Here is a 19377-nt window from a genome sequence, read left to right on the forward strand (position 1 = left end):
AATAACCTACTCCCTGGAAGTGGTTTCCTCTTTATCAAATGATGGGAGAGAACTGGATTTCTAGCACCAGTACATTTACTTGTTGTTTTACTTCCCTATTTTCTTTGCTTAACCCAAAGCTCCCTTATCCATCTGTTCTGTACATTGCCTCTTTAGCCTGGTATTCCACTGACTGAGAGCCGAGAAGAGCACGGATGGCTCACACCTCACAGTCTAGCCTGGCGTCTGCCTGTCTGTATGTGTCTCTGTCTGCCTCCCTCCCTCCCTCCCTGCCTGTCTGTCTGTCTGCCTGTCTGTCTGCCTGTCTGTCTGTCTGTGTCTGTCTAGACCTGCTGCTCTTATCACAGGCGAGACAATTAGATGTGTAATGGCCCTCTGTTCTCGCTGTGGTCAAATCAAACACTCCTCTCTCCACGCCTCTCTCAATCAGCCCCCGTTGGGCCTAAATCAAGAAGAGCCCAAAACCCTTTTGGGAGAACACTGATTTGCTCATGTTGCTACACCTTATAGTTCCCACTCTGCAGTGTAGGAGGAATACAATGTTCAATAATGTCTGATATATTTTCATGCTAGATTTGTTTTGAAAAATAGGCAATGCATTTTCTTGAGAGGCATTTTTTCTTCACAAAGTTTAAACTTTGTCACTTGTTGCACATTTTCCAATTTGGACAAATCAACATGTGCCTAAATAGTAGTGATGTCACACCATCATGGTTGCATACCGTTACTGTAACAAGTTAGAACAATGGTTAGCTGATGATCAAAAAGCCAAGATACAGTACTGAAAAATATGAGATATGCACTGAAGAGTACTTCAGGACAAAGTGGACAAGGTGTCCACTTGTTCTGAATTGATTTCACTTTGAGGGGGGGTGAGGAAGGATTCAACATGGAAGAAGAGCCAACTCTTGATTAAGCCATCGTGATGAAACACCCCCCCCCTCCCGAACCAAACAGTCAGGGGTTCTGGGGAATTGGAGCAGCGTGTGGGAGGGGAGTGACACCCCCCGCCCTGGGTCTCCACTCACATGACGGAGCAGCTCTTGGTCTTCTCCTTCTTGAAGGTAGAGGAGAGCAGCTCGGAGCGGCTGGGGAGGTGGAGGAGTCTCTTCGAGAGACGTCGGGTGGGGCTGGTCTTGGGGAGCGGCTGGAGCTTGTTGATGCAAGCAAGAGCGGCCGTCCGGAACACACTGTGGATACTCTTCTCTGAGGTGAATGCTGAACACTCCAGGTAGGCCTCAGCGCCTAGCTGCTTGGCCATAGAGGAACCCTGAGGTAGGAGGGGGGCAGAGAAGAGAGAGTGGGTGAGACCTTGTTCTGTTCCATACAACAGATACAGCGGCTCTATCAGAACATTGTACCCCCCCTGAATAGACCCAGTGTGTGTAATGTGTGTATATGTGTGCGGGCTCAGATCTCAGTCTCACCTGCTCATGGGTGATGGGGACCTGTTTCTGATTGGACAGCTCCATCAGGGTGCAGACGTCAGTGCGCAGGTCGGTCTTACAGCCAATTAGAAGAATGCGTGTGCTGGGGCAGAAATCTAGGATCTCTGTCTTCCACTGGAAAGACAACAGAGTAGATATTTACTCACACGTAGTCATGATAATGAACAAGTCAGGATTGGGTTTAGGTCCAGATAGAGATCCTGAATTAATTCCTAATTGGAATGAATGGCAGTAGAGGCATAGGTGATGCATTTCCTGCTTTTACTTATGCAGCAAAATAAAAGCAAGGCATGTGATATTTCAGAAATATAAATATTGTCAACCCAAATTACTGTTGTATAGTTATAAATACAGTTTATATGAATTTTATACCAATCTTCTGAGTAAATATCCACTCAAATATATGTAAACAGACCATAAATGTCTCAATTTGTGTTTTCTTGGAAAGCTGTGAGCGTTATGATATGATAACATTATGAACTTCTTGTTGAATTTTTGTGTCTAAGTCACATTATCAACTGATTTCAGCCAGCGGAATATTGGCAGTTCATTTGGAAAACGTATGTTATCATTCCCAGAGTTGCCAACTTAGAGACTTTGTCACTATATTTACTGGATTTTCAGACCCCTCTAGTGACTTTTATTGGTAAAAGATTCGAGCGACAAATTCAGCTACTTTCAGGCTGCCTTTGGAGAGGTTTGACAAAGAGAGTTTCTATGGTCATGATAGCATTTTGCGGCTTTTCCCACTCAATTATGCTGAAAACGAGAGTGGGAGAAACTGTCTGTGCAACAGAAGTCACAGCAACAGCCGCACACAGGCGGAGAAGCACGGGGGGGGGGGTGTTCGACAGGAGAGGGGAGGCAAAAACGCACAGCAAGGAAAATTGGTGGTCATCACATCAACGGCAAAACGACATCTAATGACTTCTAGCGACAAATCAAGCCAATAGTGGATCTCACTGAAACATTGTTGGCAACACTCCTCTAAAACTGGCTGGCTAAAGCTGTGCAGATAATCTTCAAATTCATTGTTTTACACAATATATTATCACAGCACTGGTTGACCAACTCTCTTACCAAAATGGCTGACCTTTTAGGACATCATAAGAAGGTTAATTTCCACTCTAGTATTGTAATTCTTAATTCTATAGATAGGTCTCCCCAAATACAAATGTACCTGGCTTATGAATACCTACATAAATTGTCAAAGGACCTGGTGAAGTCCATAAACTAGCTATAAACTAGATAGCAGCAATACTTTGCCTCTGTTTTGAATGTCAAGTTTTGAAAACCCCAATAACATCCAGAATATTTTAGCCTGATGGCTGGAGACATATAAAAGTAGGTGGACACTATCTACACCACTCTAGTCGACGTTTGGCATTGCACCTGGTGATCTTAGGCTTGTGTGCGGCTGCTCAGCCATGGAAACTCATGAAGCTCCCATTGAACAGTTCTTGTGCTGACGAGGCCGTTGGGAACTAAGTAGTGAGTGTAGCAACTGAGAACAGACTATTTGTACGTGCCATGTGCTTCAGCACTCAGTGGTCCCGTTCTGTGAGCTTGCCTACCACTTCGCGGCTGTGCCGTTGTTGCTCCTAGACATTTCCACTTAACAATAACAGCACTTACAGTTGACCAGGGCAGCTCCAGCAGAGCAGAAATTTGATGAACTGACTTGTTGGACAAGTGGCATCCTATGACAGAGCCATGTTTAAAGGAACTGTGCTCTTCAGTATGGGCCATTCTACTGCCAATGTTCGTCTATTGATATTGAATACATGTGTGCTCGTTTTTATACACCTGTCAGCAACGGGTGTGGCTGAAATAGCCGAATCCAATCATTTGAAGGGATGTCCACATACTTTTGGCCTATTAGTTTATGATGTATGAAGCTACATGAAACAATTGTAACTATTTTATTAAGTTACAGTTCATATAAGGAAATCAGTCAATTGAAATAAATGAATTAATATAGTCTCCCCTCATAAGGGGAGCCAGGCCCAGCCAATCAAAATGAGTTTTTCCTCACAAAAGGACTTTATAAGACAGAAATACTCCTCAATTTCTTCAGCTGTCTGGGTAGCTGGTCCCAGACGATCCCGCAGGTGAAGAAGCCGGATGTGGAGGTCCTGTGCTGCCGTGGTTACAAGTGGTCTGCGGTTGTGAGACCGGTTGAACGTTTCGCCATATTTTCTAAAACGACGTTGGAGGCGGCTTATGGTAGAGAAATTAACATTCAGTTCTCTGGCAACAGCTTTGGTGGATATTCCTGGAGTCAGCATGTCAATCTCACGCCCGCTTAGGGGGGAAATGTGCGAAATATTAGTTTGGTGATCCCTTTGCGTAATACCCAAGACTGCTTTGTTTTCAAATGTCAGCATGTAGATGAAACATAAGGCCAAAAACACGACTTTGAGAAAACCCGGCCTACAAGACGCATTTTTATCACCGCCCTGTCCTGAGACTGAGAAACATGGCCAAAAACACGACTTCCACTGCGTGAAAACCCGGCCTACAACTAGGCCTGTCCTAGGTTCTGAGGCTCACTTTACCCGGGGATGCGGCTTTGCCTTGTGGCGCTGAAATGAACATTCGAGGCCATCAAGCTACTATGCTCGGAGATAGTTGAAATGAAAATGGAGGTAGTTGCTACGATTGAGGCCCGAATACAAGAGGTTTCTGATACTTTAAAAGCAGATTTAATTATCCTGTGAAACGAAACGGTGCCAGCTATCACATCCCTCAAAAGCTGTACACCATGACAATTGCAGCACTGGAGACCTCGGCTTCCAGTGTCTCTGACGTGACTACCTCCCTGGAGGCTGACGTGAAACGCCTGACTGCGGATCTGAAAAAGGTACAGTAGACCTATGTGAGCTTAGAGGGAGTTTCTTGTCGCAATAACCTGAGACTGGTATTGGTCCCAGAGTCCATGCCACGGATTTCATCTCTGGGCTGCTGAAGGATGTTCTCGCTATGGATGAGAAGCCCCTGATTGATCGTGCCCACCGGTCCCTGCGCCCAAAGCCCCGGGACAGTGAGAGGCCCCGTGACATTAATCTTCGAGTGCACTTTTTCCATGAGGCCCCGGGACAGTGAGAGGCCCCGTGACATTAATCTTCGAGTGCACTTTTACCACTCTAAGCTTTCAAGGACAGAGCTTCTCTATCTACCGCAACTACTCCCCCACTGTGTCCAGGCAGCGTGTAGCTTTCGGGCAGGCTAATCGACTACTACGTGACCATCCAGGTATGAAGTGTGGACTGCGATTCCCAGCCCGTCTATGGCTTTCAAAGACTACACCTTTGATTCTCCGGAGGAGGTTATGGCTCACATTCAACGCCACATCAAGAAGTCTTGAACTTGCTTATAGATCAGCAACTGTTGCTTGCTAACTGTGGACAGTAAACTAAGTAGCCCACCTGTGGTATAACTATGTTTAGTTATAACTGTACTATTCCTGTATAGTTAGGAGTCGATGTGATTGAATGTTTTGGTCATCCAGTGTGCTTGCCTTAACAGCATTCAGTCATTTTTATTTCATTTTATTAAGGGTTTACGTAATTTGTTTGTTTCCATGCTGTCTCATTGGCCTATTGAATTTGTTTACATATTGTCTCATTGACCCAAAAATATTTTCGGTTATTTGTTTACCGCATCCGTTTGTCTCGACCCAGTAAACGGTAATGTTCAAAGGCTACAAGTTTTTGGGGAGTCTTCACTTCAATGTTGAACATTTGTAACGTCATTTATACCCACAAACTTTCAACGTTGCACAGACGTAGTTTTGTGGGCTTGACTGTACGCTGGCAAACCTTTTGGGGGTCGTTTTAATACGATTTGCTTACTTCAAATTTGAGGTTTTTGGGTGAGAGCCTTGGTACATTTTATTGATTTTCTCTATCAAAACCTGTTATTCGACTGGGAATATAATTTTATACATCTACAAGTGGTGCTTTCCTAAATATCTTGGCACATGGAATGAACTTTTTTATTTTCCATCTCTTGTTTTGCTGCTTGATTCACTAACACAGAGCGCTACTTGGCAGGGCAGGACTGTGGGTTTGGGTTTAACACTGCACTCCCAAAGACATACTGTGCAAAGAAAACGTGTTCTATTTAGGGTTATACCTCGTTTGGGGAGGTATTGTCTAGGAAGGAGGTTGAATTGTCCAGTTCTAATGTTAATTTCCTTTTAGTTTCTTTTTCCATATTTTGCCAAATATTACACCGTACATTGTTATTCTGAGACAAGTTATCCTGGCACTTTTGGGTATTCATTGCTTTCCCACTGTATGCTCTAATGACAGGGTTGTATAATAGGAGTGCTCAGGGTGGCCAAAATAATACCATCAAGGACATTTTGTGGAACATCCTTGTGGCTAACAACCCTGTGGCTAACAACACATTTAAAGGGTATGAACATAAATTTAGCATTTCTACAAGAGACTCACTTGAGGACTGGTGAGCACTTTAGGATTCGCAGGAACTGGGTTGGTCAACTGTTCCACTCTAACTTTTATAGTAAATCAAGAGTTGCTGCCATTTTGGTTGATAAAACTACTCCCTTTGTCGCTTTTCAGGTTATTCCTGATCCTAAGGGACGATACGTCATAGTAACTGGTAAACTGTTTACTACCCCTCTTGTTTTGGCTAATGTGTATGCTCCCAATTGGGATGATATAAGTTTAAATTCTACCTTATGATCTGATATACCCAATTTAGATTCCTATTCGTTGATGTTAGAGGGACTTCAAATGTACAATATCCCCAGTTCTTGACTGGTTATCCCCAGTTCTTGAAGTCATTGCAAAGATCTTCGGGCCCATCTAAATGTGCCCTACTTATTTAATATTTTCTTCAGAAATCTGATATGTGTGATGCCTGGTGTTTCCTACACCCTACAGACAGACAGTATTCCTTTTTTTCTCATGTTCATCAAACATACTCCCGCATTGATGACTTCTTTTTGGACAACAAACTTCTGCCTAAACTTGTTCCTATGAGTATTGTTTTTTTCCTGACCATTCACCATTAGTGCTTGAGCTGTAGTTTCCCCAGCAACCTCCTATGTGTTATCAACAGCGTCTTTTTTAATTCCATTTTACTCTCAGATGAGTTTGTCAATTTAATTTATTCTGTAATCACCTTATTCCTAGAATTTAATTCAACCCCAGGTATGTCCTGCTCTTCCATATGGGAGTCCCTCAGAGCATACCTACGTGGCCAAATTAGTTCTTACACAGCCAACAAAAACAAAGCTCACCCTCAGCGGCTTTGAGACCTGAGCAAAGTACAGTAGAGCTACATTGGATGAGAAGTATGCTACAGATCCTTCCTCTGATCTATATAAAGAACGCCAGCTACTCCCAATCTGAATTTGACGAGCTCTCGACCAGACAAGCTGAACAATCACTCTTACGAGCTCGATACAGAGTGTATGAGCAAGGCGACAAGGCCAGTAAATTCCTTGCACACCAGATCCGTAAATCTGAGGCATCACGTTTAATCCCACAAATAAGGACCCTGTCTGACGCTACCACAGTTATACATAAAGAGATCAATGATCAATTCTATTAAATTCAAACAATTTTTCTCTGTGCTATAAACCTCTGAATCTCTTCAAGACCCTTTGCTGATTGATGCATTCTTCGATGGTCTGAATATGCCTTCAATTGATACAGACTACCATGACGGTTAAGAAGAAGAATTTACACCTGAGGAAATTGCAACTGCAGTATCCTCAATGAAAAGTGATAAATCACCAGGTCCTGACGGTTTTCCAAACAAATTTTATAGGACGTTTTCCGGTCTGCTTTGCCCATTCCTGTCTCGATTATTTGCAGACTGCCTTAATTCATCAAAGCTAACACCTAGTCTTTATCAGGCTTACATTTCATTACTATTAAAGAAAACAAAGATCCCCTGGAATGTGGATCTTATCGCCCAATCTCGCTTTTAAACTGTGATTACAAAATCCTAGCCCTTAAAAATCCATATGGAAGGCTCGCTGCACCAAGTAATACACTCTGACCAGAATGGCTTTATGAGAAATTGGCATTTGTTTTTCAATATTAGACACCTTATGAATATACTGTACTCCCCAGGGTTGGGAGACCCAGAGGTGGTGGTCCCACTCAATGCGGAAAAAGCTTTTGACCACGTTGAGTGGGACTACCTAACAGCCGCCCTTTATAGATTTGGCTTTGGTCCCAAATTCATTGCGTGGGAAAATATTTCTCTCCCATGGCTTCAGTACGGACTAGCAACTTGTTCTCTGACTATTTTCCCTTGCACCACGGATCCAGACAGGGTTGTCCACTCTCCCCATTGTTATTTGCTGCTTTGGCAATCGAGTCCCTTACCATCACACTGTGGTCTAATGAGGCTGTTCAAGGTATACTCAGGACGGGCTTAGAGCAGAATGTCTCGCCATATGCTGACAACCTCCTTTTGTTTATCTCCAACCCTGATACCTCATTACCTTATCTATTATATAAAATAGAAAAATATATATATTTTTTTTAACTTTCATTTGGTCCAGTGGATGGTCAGTCTATGGCCATGACTGTCTGTGAGTGTGAGTGGTTGCATTTCTCCACCCCTATCCAGATTGCCCTTTAACCTCTGTACCCTTCTGCCCAGTGTGTTTAACTTCTAACGTCTAAAATACAGTATCTTTATAGGTAAAAAATAAAATAATAATAATGTTTTACTTGCATATATTATTTATATTGTTTATTGTGTTGTCTTATTTTGTATGTAAAACTGAATAAACAGAGTTTAAAAAACAAATAGACATAAGTGTGAGATGGGGAGCATTACCTTCTTAAGCCCACAGTCGAAAATGTCTGGGCGGCTGATGTCGAAACAAAGGAGCACCGCGTCAGAGTCACTATAACAGAGAGGTCTCACGTTGTCATAGTAGGGAGAACCTAGAGGAGAGGAGAGACACTTGTTAACAGGGGTCCAAGACAACATGAAGCAAATGCTTCAATGGAGAGCTTACAATGAAAGACAAAAAAATAATACTTTGTCAAAACCACCTCCACAAACACTATGTTGGGTAGACTGTTTTTCTTTTCTAAATATAATGCAGGAAGGAGACATCATATTTAATAGAGCAAACAACCAACGAGAGAGAGAGAGAGAGAGAGAGAGAGAGAGAGAGAGAGAGAGAGAGAGAGAGAGAGAGAGAGAGAGAGAGAGAGAGAGAGAGGAGAGAGAGAGACCAGGGATCACTTCTCATACTGAGCTGGGCTGTACAATGCTGTCCCTTTCCTCTCTCTTTTCCCTCTCATCCTCTCCCCTATTGGTCTTTCAAAGGGGGAGATGAGGACAACCACGGCACTAAATCCACAATGATCTTTTTTAGCAGTGGATTAGGCAAGTGGAACAGAACAGTGAGGCTGGCTGGGGGCGGCAGAGCAGGCAGATGCTCCTACTCATGTGCTCGGAATCCTTAAGCAACTACTCCCCCCACTCTCTCTCCCCTCTAAACGCCTCCTTGTCCTCCCCCCACTCAGCACAGCGCAATACCTCCAGTCCCTCTGCCGTTACCACAGCAACAGCCTTGGAATCCTCCATATGCATAAGGCATTCCCCCCACCCCTCCTTAAAGGCTGGCCGCAACTGCCAATCAATCATTTTACACATCCCGCAAACACACTGCTGTGCCTTACTGCCCACCCACCCACCTACCCTGCTTCCTGCTCTACACATTCCTCTGTTAAAACAATGTTGAGGCGCACACACATGCATGAAAACGCCTGCACACATGTATGAGGGCACACACACACACACAGTCAAGCATGCACACCACGCACACGCACACACACCCCTTGGTTACTTGAGTCTCTCGTTCACTTTGTTCATTGGTTATATTCGGCATCAGTGAAAGGTTATTCTCACATCTTAGTCTAATCGAAGGGAGAACGAGAGGCTCGAAGGGATATTCTTGTTCCAATGGGCAGCTAATGGGTATAATTGATCTATATTTCCCATTATGGCTATGAATACCACAATAGCCGATGGCGTCACCGTTCATTACCTATTACATTTATCCAAGCCAACATATGTACAGTGTGATGTACAGAACGACACTGTACCACCGACTCCAAAAGAGCACAATGAACACGGGCGCGTGTTCATATAGATCAGTCCATAAATAGTTAATGATTCTCCACATTATCAAAGGGTGCAATTGAATTAGCCCGCTGCTGTGAGACGTGTTTGGAATAATGACAAGCTGTGGTCGAATATATGAGTAGCTTTAATGTTCTCTGTCGCTACTGTAGCCGGGAACAATGGGACTGGCGCGTTGTATCGCGAAACACTTCCGTCCGCAGCGCTATGCCTTTTGGAGAAGGCCACGGCGTTCGTCGTAAGGGTGTTTCCTCAGCTCACTCCTGACCATCGAGTGACCGGGAGAGCACATACTTTGAGCTACCGGAGCAATATCAAACAGATCCTGCTCGTCGACTTGTGCTGTTTAGTGCACAGGAGGTAGCACAGTCCATCAACCCTCTCGGTTTAGGTTTCAAGTCGTATGTAGAGGAGAGACATGTATCGTCCAACGCACTGCTTACTTGCAGGTTCCTTCGCGACAACCATAAGAAATAATAAAAGATAAGAACACGGACAAAAAGTAAATGGCTCAGTAGAATAGAATAAACACTTTAGTATAAGTATAATACAGGAAGGAACCATTTATTGTCCAATATTTATATGTGTTTTGGGGAAAGGGAAATTGGGGGGAAAGTGATTAAAATGTACAGTATTCAGCAACCATACTAAGAGTTTGATAGCAGCAGATGTGATGTGTGTGTAGTATAAATGAATGTGTGTGTGTCATAAATATACATATTACATTATCATTACGATATTATGATTTACATTATGACATTAAGAAACAGTCAAGACACACGAATAATATCAGACCAATTAATTAAGGCAGTTCAAAGGCAGGGACAAAGACCGATTCTCATTATCGTGATCAGTGTGTCCGTCAGTGTCTGCATGGAGGTGGCTAGCCGAGCATCCCTCTGCCTCCCAAAGAAGATTAAGAGGTGAGTGTGTGTGTGTGTGTGTGTGTGTGTGTGTGTGTGTGTGTGTGTGTGTGTGTGTGTGTGTGTGTGTGTGTGTGTGTGTGTGTGTGTGTGTGTGTGTGTGTGTGTGTGTGTGTGTGTGTGTGTGTGTGAGGCGTGGGTGTGTCGGGGAAGAGAAGGGCAGTCACGGACCGAGGAGCCCAGCGTGTGACTCTGCATTAAATGACCACTGATTTAAATGCAGAGATCGATAGACAGGATGCAAACAGGTGGCTGGGGAGCCATTTTAATGAAATGCGGGCAAATTACTCAGCAGAAGAGGGATGAGCGAGCGGGGGGGGGGGGGGGGTGACACACACACATGTCCTTAGGAATGACCTGCTGTTATGACCAACTGGGCTTTGAACACAGATCTCTTGTATATGTAGCAAGACATGTTGTTAGCCACTGAGCTATGGCCTAGGTATCCTGTCCCCCAGTAGCTGTAGGGGGGGAGGGGGGTGGATGGAGGGAAGAGGGATGGAGGGAGGGAGGGAAGAAGGGAGGGAGGAAGGGAGGGAAGAAGGGAGGGAAGAAGGGAGGGAGGAATGGATTGATGGAGGGAAGAGGGAGGAAGGGGGGAGAGGGAAGAAGGGAGGGAGGAATGGATGGATGGAGGGAAGGGAGGGAGGGAGGGAGGCGGGGGGGGGAGGTGGAAGAAGGGAGGGAGGAATGGATGGATGGAGGGAAGAGGGAGCTAGGGAAGGAGTGTGGCTGTCAGTGGCAGAACACAGTGAGTCCTCCACTACCATTAATTCTTCACAGAAGCAGCACTTTTCCTCTGCTCTTTCACAGGCTTCTCCTCTGCTACAGGCTAACAATGCCACCACAGCCATACAACACCCTGTACAATGGAGTTCTCAGGATGTCTGATTTTCCACGTATCAGAAGATTGCTATATATTAATGTTGTTCCTTGAGATGGTTAACTTTTCTCCAGACGCTGTGAGAGAGCCGACACACCACTGAAAGCACAGATCCTAACTACGAGCCACATGTTCTCTCTCGCTCACAACTTAACTTTCCTCTCCTCCACTCTGCTCCTCCCTCTTTCCGCTGCTTACAGATGGATACTTCCCTATGCATGAAACACAGACGGTCCTCCCTCTTTCCCTGCTTACAGATGGATACTTCCCTATGCATGAAACACAGACGGTCCTCCCTCTTTCCTTACAGATGGATACTTACAGCATGAAACACAGACGGTCCTCCCTCTTTCCCTGCTTACAGATGGATACTTCCCTATGCATGAAACACAGACGGTCCTCCCTCTTTCCCTGCTTACAGATGGATACTTCCCTATGCATGAAACACAGACGGTCCTCCCTCTTTCCCTGCTTACAGATGAATACTTCCCTATGCATGAAACACAGACGGTCCTCCCTCTTTCCCTGCTTACAGATGGATACTTTCCTATGCATGAAACACAGACGGTCCTCCCTCTTTCCCTGCTGACAGATGGATACTTCCCTATGCATGAAACACAGACGGTCCTCCCTCTTTCCCTGCTGACAGATGGATGCTTCCCTATGCATGAAACACAGACGGTCCTCCCTCTTTCCCTGCTGACAGATGGATACTTCCCTATGCATGAAACACAGACGGTCCTCCCTCTTTCCCTGCTGACAGATGGATACTTCCCTATGCATGAAACACAGACGGGGAGGATTCAGTAGAAAGAAAGAGAAAAAGAGAAAAAGAAGAAAAGAAAACGGTATCACCATTCCTGTCATGGCTGTGGGGCTGGACTCAATCACCACTACCGCCTGACGTGGTGTGTAAGGGGTGGAAAGTGGGCCAGTATTGTGGAAGTGGGATGGAAGGACGAAAGGATAGTGGAATTGGACTGGCCTGTTCCAATATCCACACTAGCCTACTACTAAGCAACGCATTGGGCATGAATTCTAAAAGGTATACTTCGTCGTACATCCAGGTGGGGGAGGGGCAGAGACGCAGTCTACTTTGGGGTGTTTTGTATTAATCAAAGAGTGAGTTCCTTCATGGTTCTGCCTAATAATCCACGTCATTACCCTACAATTCATTTAGAAAGAGGAAAAGAGGGCATTCCGAAGGTCAGGCAGATTAATGATGCAGACTGAGAGCTGGGATGACTCACTGGGTTTTGGGATGTAACTATCCTGACATATCCACCCCTAAGGGCTGCAGTCTGCTGGGCTGATAACTATCTCACAACAACAAAACAGTTTGGGAATCGTAAAAACAACCCATGCCCATCCAATGCTAAAACAACCCATGCCCATCCAATCCTAAAACAACCCATGCCCATCCAATCCTAAAACAACCCATGCCCATCCAATCCTAAAACAACCCATGCCCATCCAATCCTAAAACAACCCATGCCCATCCAATCCTAAAACAACCCATGCCCATCCAATCCTAAAACAACCCATGCCCATCCAATCCTAAAACAACCCATGCCCATCCAATCCTAAAACAACCTGTGCCCATCCAATCCTAAAACAACCCATGCCCATCCAATTTCCATTGGAAATTATTAGTATCCACCCTGACATCACAGGAACAAGCCTTGACACATTTCAGAGTTGGGGTCAATTCCATTTAAATTCAGTCAGTTCCCTATCCAAACTGAAATTCCAATTCATTTTCAATGAGAATTGGTATTTCAGTTTACTTCCTGAATTGCAATGGGATTCACCCAAACCCTGACTCGTTCCCCATATCCCCTGCTTCCCTACGAATGTGTTATAATACATGAATAGAATCGGTTGATATTTCCTATCATTTCTTAATGGTCTTGGAATGTTTTACTAGCATAATGCAGATTGTCTCATCAGCTAAATGTCTGTGGACTGTAATATAGATGCATATATCAATGTAATGTATTTATCAAACAGGTTAGCCTAATCATCTTATAATATATATTGACAGTACAAAGCCTGGTATCAGAAAGTCCATTTGAAAGACCCTCAGTCATTTTGAAACAATCTAACACCAAACATTGTAGATCATCATTTACTTGTCATGAGTTACAGCCACTGTGTGTGTGTGTGTGTGTGTGTGTGTGTGTGTGTGTGTGTGTGTGTGTGTGTGTGTGTGTGTGTGTGTGTGTGTGTGTGTGTGTGTGTGTGTGTGTGTGTGTGTGTGTGTGTGTGTGTGTGTGTGTGTGTGTGTGTGTGTGTGTGTGTAGCTAAGTGTCAGGAAGACCCAGTCCCTCTTCCACCCCTCTCTCTCTCTTGCATGCTGAACGGGCCAGTGTACTGATTAAAACCAGCGGATTGATTTTAGCCAGTAAATCCCAGAGAACCCGTTGGAGAGAGCTGCCACGAAACCCAATGATGAGATCAGTCCAATCAATGGTGAGGAGCATAACTAATGAGGAGAGACTCACTCAGTGAGAGAGCATCAGGCTGGCATAGAAATATAACTACTAGAACAGTAATTCCTATTCAAGTCAATTGAATGGTTGTCCTTTCTAGTAATTATACGTCCATGGCCACAGCAGCAGCAGTAGAGCTCATACAATTCTAACATATTACAGTTATGGGGTCAATCTGTGGCATGCATGAGGCATGATGACCATCAGATAGGCAGAACTGCCTGTCACGACCATGCAGTATGTTAGTTATCTGGCGGATATTTTGTTTCCAATATGGACACTGGCTGCTGTCAGTCACAAAGAGACAAAGAAGAGGGGGATGGAGAGAGAAAGAGGGGGAGAGCAAGGGCGGGATAGTGAGGGCGGAGGAGAGAAAGAGAGAACAGACGGTCATTTTCTTAGATGATTTTTTAAAAAGTCTAAGCAGTTGGGGGGGTTCTACAAAGCTAGCATGTGGATTTGTGTTGACATGTTCATACCATGGATCATTTAGCTTTTTAATGTTAGTAGGTATTCAAAAAAGAATGAACAATTATTTGATAAAATATTTAAGTTTGCCTTTACTACTATGGCCGTTAGGAACGCATTGAAAAACACATTCATAAAGGGCAAAAAAGACAGTCAAAAAATAAATCATAACGAATAAGATTTTGAAGACTCTACCTAGGAGATATAAGAAAGATCAGGAAAATGTTTTTTTGGGTGGGGACAGATGTTTAACCCCTTATTTTTGTTGCCACAATACTACCTCCATACTTCCATTCATTTGTTTGGGTTGCCTTCAGCCGACCCGGAGAACACCATCATGTTTGTGAGAGTCTCATCTTTCTATTTTACCAAGAAGGGGAGTGGTGGAGTGCTGCACCAGATGACCTGGCCTCCACAATCCCCCGACCTCAACCAAATTGAGATGGTTTGGGATGAGTTGGATCGCAGAGCGAAGGAAAAGCAGCCAACAATTGCTCAGCATATGTGGGAACTCCTTCAAGACTGTTGGAAAAGCATTCCATGTGAAGTTGGTTGAGAGAATGCCAATAGTGTTCAAAGCTGTCATCAAGGCAAAGGGTGGCTATCTGAAGAATCTCAGATATAAAATATATTTGTTTAAAACTTTTTTGATTACTACATTATTCCAAATGTGTTATTTCATAGTTGTAATTCTAAAATGTTGAAAATAGTATTTTTTAAATAAAAAAAACAGGGCCTCCAGGGTGGTGCAGGGGTCTAGGGCACTGCATCACAGCGCTAGCTGTGCCACCAGAGACTCTGGGTTCGCGCCCAAATAAAATAACAAAGAAAAACCCTTGAATGAGTAGGTGTTCTAAAACTTTTGACCGGTAGTGTAAGCACGATGTGATGGATTGCGACACAGCCCATGCATTGATTTTTTAATTATCTTTATTATGCACGGGTGTGTCAATAGCCTCTTAAGGATTCATTTGGATTTTGGCAGGTATTTTTAAAAGGTGGACTTGATGTGCACCTTAGAATAGTTTTTAAAGTCGCTTTAGCTATGATTTCAGTGTTTGGGTGGTTGAAATGCAGGTCATAGACTGCTACATAACTACCATATCTCACTGAGTTTCTCATCTGCTCCAAAAACCTTCTAATACCTCCCTCTGCCAAATCCACTGGCTCTTCCCACTAACACCTCCCTCCTTCTGCCCTCTGCCCATCAACGGGCACTGTGCCACTCAGTCCGACCAATCAGATCAGAGGCCAGGGCTCGGATTAAAAAAGAGCCAGAGATTTGCACTGAAACAAATTACATTCACTATTTTTACGTTTCATTCTGTTCATGGGGACAACACATGCAGAGTGGACGACGATGGCATTGGTAAACATGACTTTAAATAGGCTCCAAGTGGGTCTCTTATACAAAGGATTTACAATATCCACTATGAATGCAGCCAAAGGGTACTAATACATATTAATAATCACAGGCTCAGCCATACTGGCCTACTGTAGCCAACAGACACATATCTAGAGTAGGGTATCTGAGTATGGAATAAGATATAGGCTATAGGTTGGTCATCATGCTCTATGTAAATAACATTAAGGTAACATTAAGTTGGTACAGTGTGCTGACGGCCAAACCATACTGATTCTGCTAATAATAAGCCTACAGTGGTATCTGTATATCTAGAGTACCCTACAGTGGTATCTGTATATCTAGAGTACCCTACAGTGGTATCTGTATATCTAGAGTACCCTACAGTGGTATCTGTATATCTAGAGTACCCTACAGTGGTATCTGTATATCTAGAGTACCCTACAGTGGTATCTGTATATCTAGCGTAGCCTACAGTGGTATCTGTATATCTAGCGTAGCCTACAGTGGTATCTGTATATCTAGAGTACCCTACAGTGGTATCTGTATATCTAGCGTACCCTACAGTGGTATCTGTATATCTAGCGTAGCCTACAGTGGTATCTGTATATCTAGAGTACCCTACAGTGGTATCTGTATATCTAGCGTAGCCTACAGTGGTATCTGTATATCTAGCGTAGCCTACAGTGGTATCTGTATATCTAGCGTAGCCTACAGTGGTATCTGTATATCTAGCGTAGCCTACAGTGGTATCTGTATATCTAGCGTAGCCTACAGTGGTATCTGTATATCTAGAGTAGCCTACAGTGGTATCAGTATATCCAGAGTAGCCTACAGTGATATCTGTACATCTACAGTAGCCTACAGTGGTATCTGTATATCTAGAATAGGGGGAGTATAGAATGAGATCTGTGTATAGAATGAGATCTAGGTACTGTATCTAGGCTAGATGTGTGGATCATCATTGATGTGTGTCAGGGAGGGAGTGTGTGTGTGTGTGTGTGTGTGTGTGTGTGTGTGTGTGTGTGTGTGTGTGTGTGTGTGTGTGTGTGTGTGTGTGTGTGTGTGTGTGTGTGTGTGTGTGTGTGTGTGTGTGTGTGTGTGTGTGTGTGTGTGTGTGTGTGTGTGTATCTGGGAGGGAGGGCAGCAGTGTGAGGGGGATATGAACAGGTGCAGCTTGGCAGGGTATATCAAGGTTATCAGTTAGCCACTTGTTTTCAGGTCAGTGGTTTTACAGTGGAGGGCCCTGGGGAGGTTTTACACCAAGACCGTGACTCCATGCTGCACTCAGTTAGCCTAACATACAACGTAGTTAGCATAATAACATACTGTAGGCCACAGGGTACACTACTCAGTTAGCACAACATATAGTAGGCCAGTGGTTTTAAAACCTCTCCTCGGGGACCCCCAGACATTTAAAAATGTAGTTGTAGCCCTGAACTCGCTCACCTGATTCAGGTAATTAATGTATAATTAGTTGAGAAGTTAAATCAAGTTTGCTATCTCTGGAAAAGTTCAATTAAATAGAAAGGATGGGGGTTCCGGAGGAGAGGTTTTGAAAACCCATGCTGTAGGCTAGTGTCAGTAGGCGACACGAGCAGGATTCTATGACGTCGTACACACTACACATACATCAATATTGTGCTGCCACATAACAAGACTGGGTGTGCTGTGCTTTCAGGCGTTGCTATGATATAGTAAGTCATGTCAGTAATGTATCAATGTTCAACACAGTCAAAAGAAAGAGCTAAAGGCCGGCCCTGAGTGCGAATACTTCAGGCCACTGTGACGCAGGTCATATAGAGGGATGATATAGCATGAAGGGTGTTGTTACCTGATGTGTCCCACAGACTGAGCTCGACGCGCTGTTCCTCCAGTTCCAGACACGCGGTGTAGTTCTCAAACACCGTGGGCACATAAGTCTACGGAGAGAAGCAACATAACCTCATCCCTGCTACTACTGATGGAATGTATCATTTCATAATTAGGACCTACATGAAAGGAAGCTCTCTAATGTGAAAATAGTACAAATGTGAGTGTAACTAATTAGTAGGCTAGTCCAATAAGCAATTATGCAGTAAATCATGTCTGTCTCTATACGCATGGAATATTTTTTAAAAAGCGGAAAAAGTGGACAAATGAACTATTTAAATGAATGGGGGGGGAATGATGCATGATTATATATGGTTTATATAAGCACATTCAATATGATGATCAGAAGCGTACAGTAGAAAAGTTGATATAATCCAACGTGAAAACTGAATTCTTGGAAATGCGCATCGTGTAGCAGCTATAGCAGCCTCTAGCTGAAGCGGAAATCAATCCATTATCAATTGGAATACATTCCTAACTTTCCAAAAACATTTCTTAGGGTTATCAAACCCACAGAGGCATATACTAAATCAATATGGATGCTCTGCAGAACATATACGATGTGTACCTTAAAATGTCAGTATTGCGAATATTAGCATACCTCTGGATAGCAATCCTTCGCGAGGACTTGCAAAATCGCCGTTTTTCCGCATTGAACATCGCCAACAAGAACCAGTTTACATCTCACCACCAACGGCTGCGTATTTCTCCTTTCCTTCATATTTGTAACGGTAAAGAAGAAAAGACTTCAAAGAAAATGAGTAAAACACGCGAAACCCCAAAGAAAAACGGTCCTCGGTCACGTAAAAGCACAGTAGCCTATTCCCGACGTGTGGTTTACTCCTAAACTGATGCCTGCAGTTGATGTGAGAAAAAGAGGCAACACTGCGTCTCTTTATACTGAGCTCACAGACAACATGCGCGCGGTTCTCCTGACTCTCTAGCGTTCCTTTCACTGCCCCACAGTTCTATTCTCCCCGACGACTCAAATGAAATGGATTATTTGTCTTTATAATCTATTATATAATACAGATTGTTATAGAAGGCTACCTAAAAACCCAAAGAATAATCCACCTAAAATTATTATTACTAGGTTTTTTGCAGAAGACAGTTAAACTGAACTGTAGTCTTTTCTCTAGGGCCTAGATTAGAGTCAAGGAGGGAATACCTGTGCTGTAGAGATCCAAGTCAAACACAAATCTGCAACAACAACAAAAAACATTACCTTTGTAACTAACCATAAATCTTACTATCTCAAATGGCAGTTCTTTTAACATATTTTTCCATTTGCATTTCATTACACTCAAGAGGCTACAGTATTAGTATGTTGGTCACTCATTAAATCGAGTCGGTCTATTATTCCTCAGAACATAGTGTGGTCTGTTGCTCTAGGACTAGGCCTTGCAGACACAAATGAAATCATTAGATGGACTTAACTCTGCTAGATCAACAGATCAATAAGCACCACAATAGAGTCAACAGACCCTTTCCACTGTTAGATAATTAGTCTGCTTTCATCAGCACCACAGGCTCAAATTACTGGGTAGAGTCTGTCTCAGGACAGGCTCAATCTAATTTGTCTGGAGAAATACGACAGTAATTACGTTTTCTAAGCATTCTAAGCAGTAAGTTAATTAATAAATCATCATCTTTTCATAGATGTTTTTTCAACGAGTAGTTGGAGCTCCGATCCTTGATTTCTCATCCATCTATTTAACTGTAGTGGTCAACTTCACAAAGGAAATAGCTAATAAGAAAAAACTGTTAGGTTAGTGAT

General features: G+C 43.5%; 1 protein-coding gene across 1 annotated transcript; it reads right to left on the minus strand.

Annotated features, from left to right (window-relative positions):
• Positions 1–274: 274 nt before the first annotated feature.
• rnd1b (Rho family GTPase 1b) lies at positions 275–18516 on the minus strand. The gene is made up of 5 exons (XM_046366151.1): positions 18202–18516; positions 17563–17650; positions 8280–8389; positions 1428–1562; positions 275–1270 (listed from the first exon to the last, which is right to left on the minus strand). Exons 1-5 carry the CDS (start codon positions 18319–18321, stop codon positions 1025–1027), a joined length of 699 nt encoding a protein of 232 aa, XP_046222107.1. The 5' UTR covers positions 18322–18516; the 3' UTR covers positions 275–1024.
• Between the last annotated feature and the right edge of the window lie 861 nt (positions 18517–19377).

This window comes from Oncorhynchus gorbuscha, linkage group LG10 (genome assembly GCF_021184085.1).
Source record: "Oncorhynchus gorbuscha isolate QuinsamMale2020 ecotype Even-year linkage group LG10, OgorEven_v1.0, whole genome shotgun sequence".
Taxonomy (NCBI): Eukaryota; Metazoa; Chordata; class Actinopteri; order Salmoniformes; family Salmonidae; genus Oncorhynchus; species Oncorhynchus gorbuscha.

Bases quoted from the DNA above. Each gene is read 5' to 3' on its own strand.
- rnd1b (XM_046366151.1), bottom strand. From the start codon at position 18,321: ATGAAGGAAAGGAGAAATACGCAGCCGTTGGTGGTGAGATGTAAACTG. The intron at 8,390-17,562 runs GTAACAACACCC...CCTCTCCTCTAG, and splicing joins CAGTCTGTGGGACACATCAG to GTTCTCCCTACTATGACAAC. The intron at 1,563-8,279 runs GTAATGCTCCCC...TTGTCTTTCCAG, and splicing joins TCGACTGTGGGCTTAAGAAG to TGGAAGACAGAGATCCTAGA.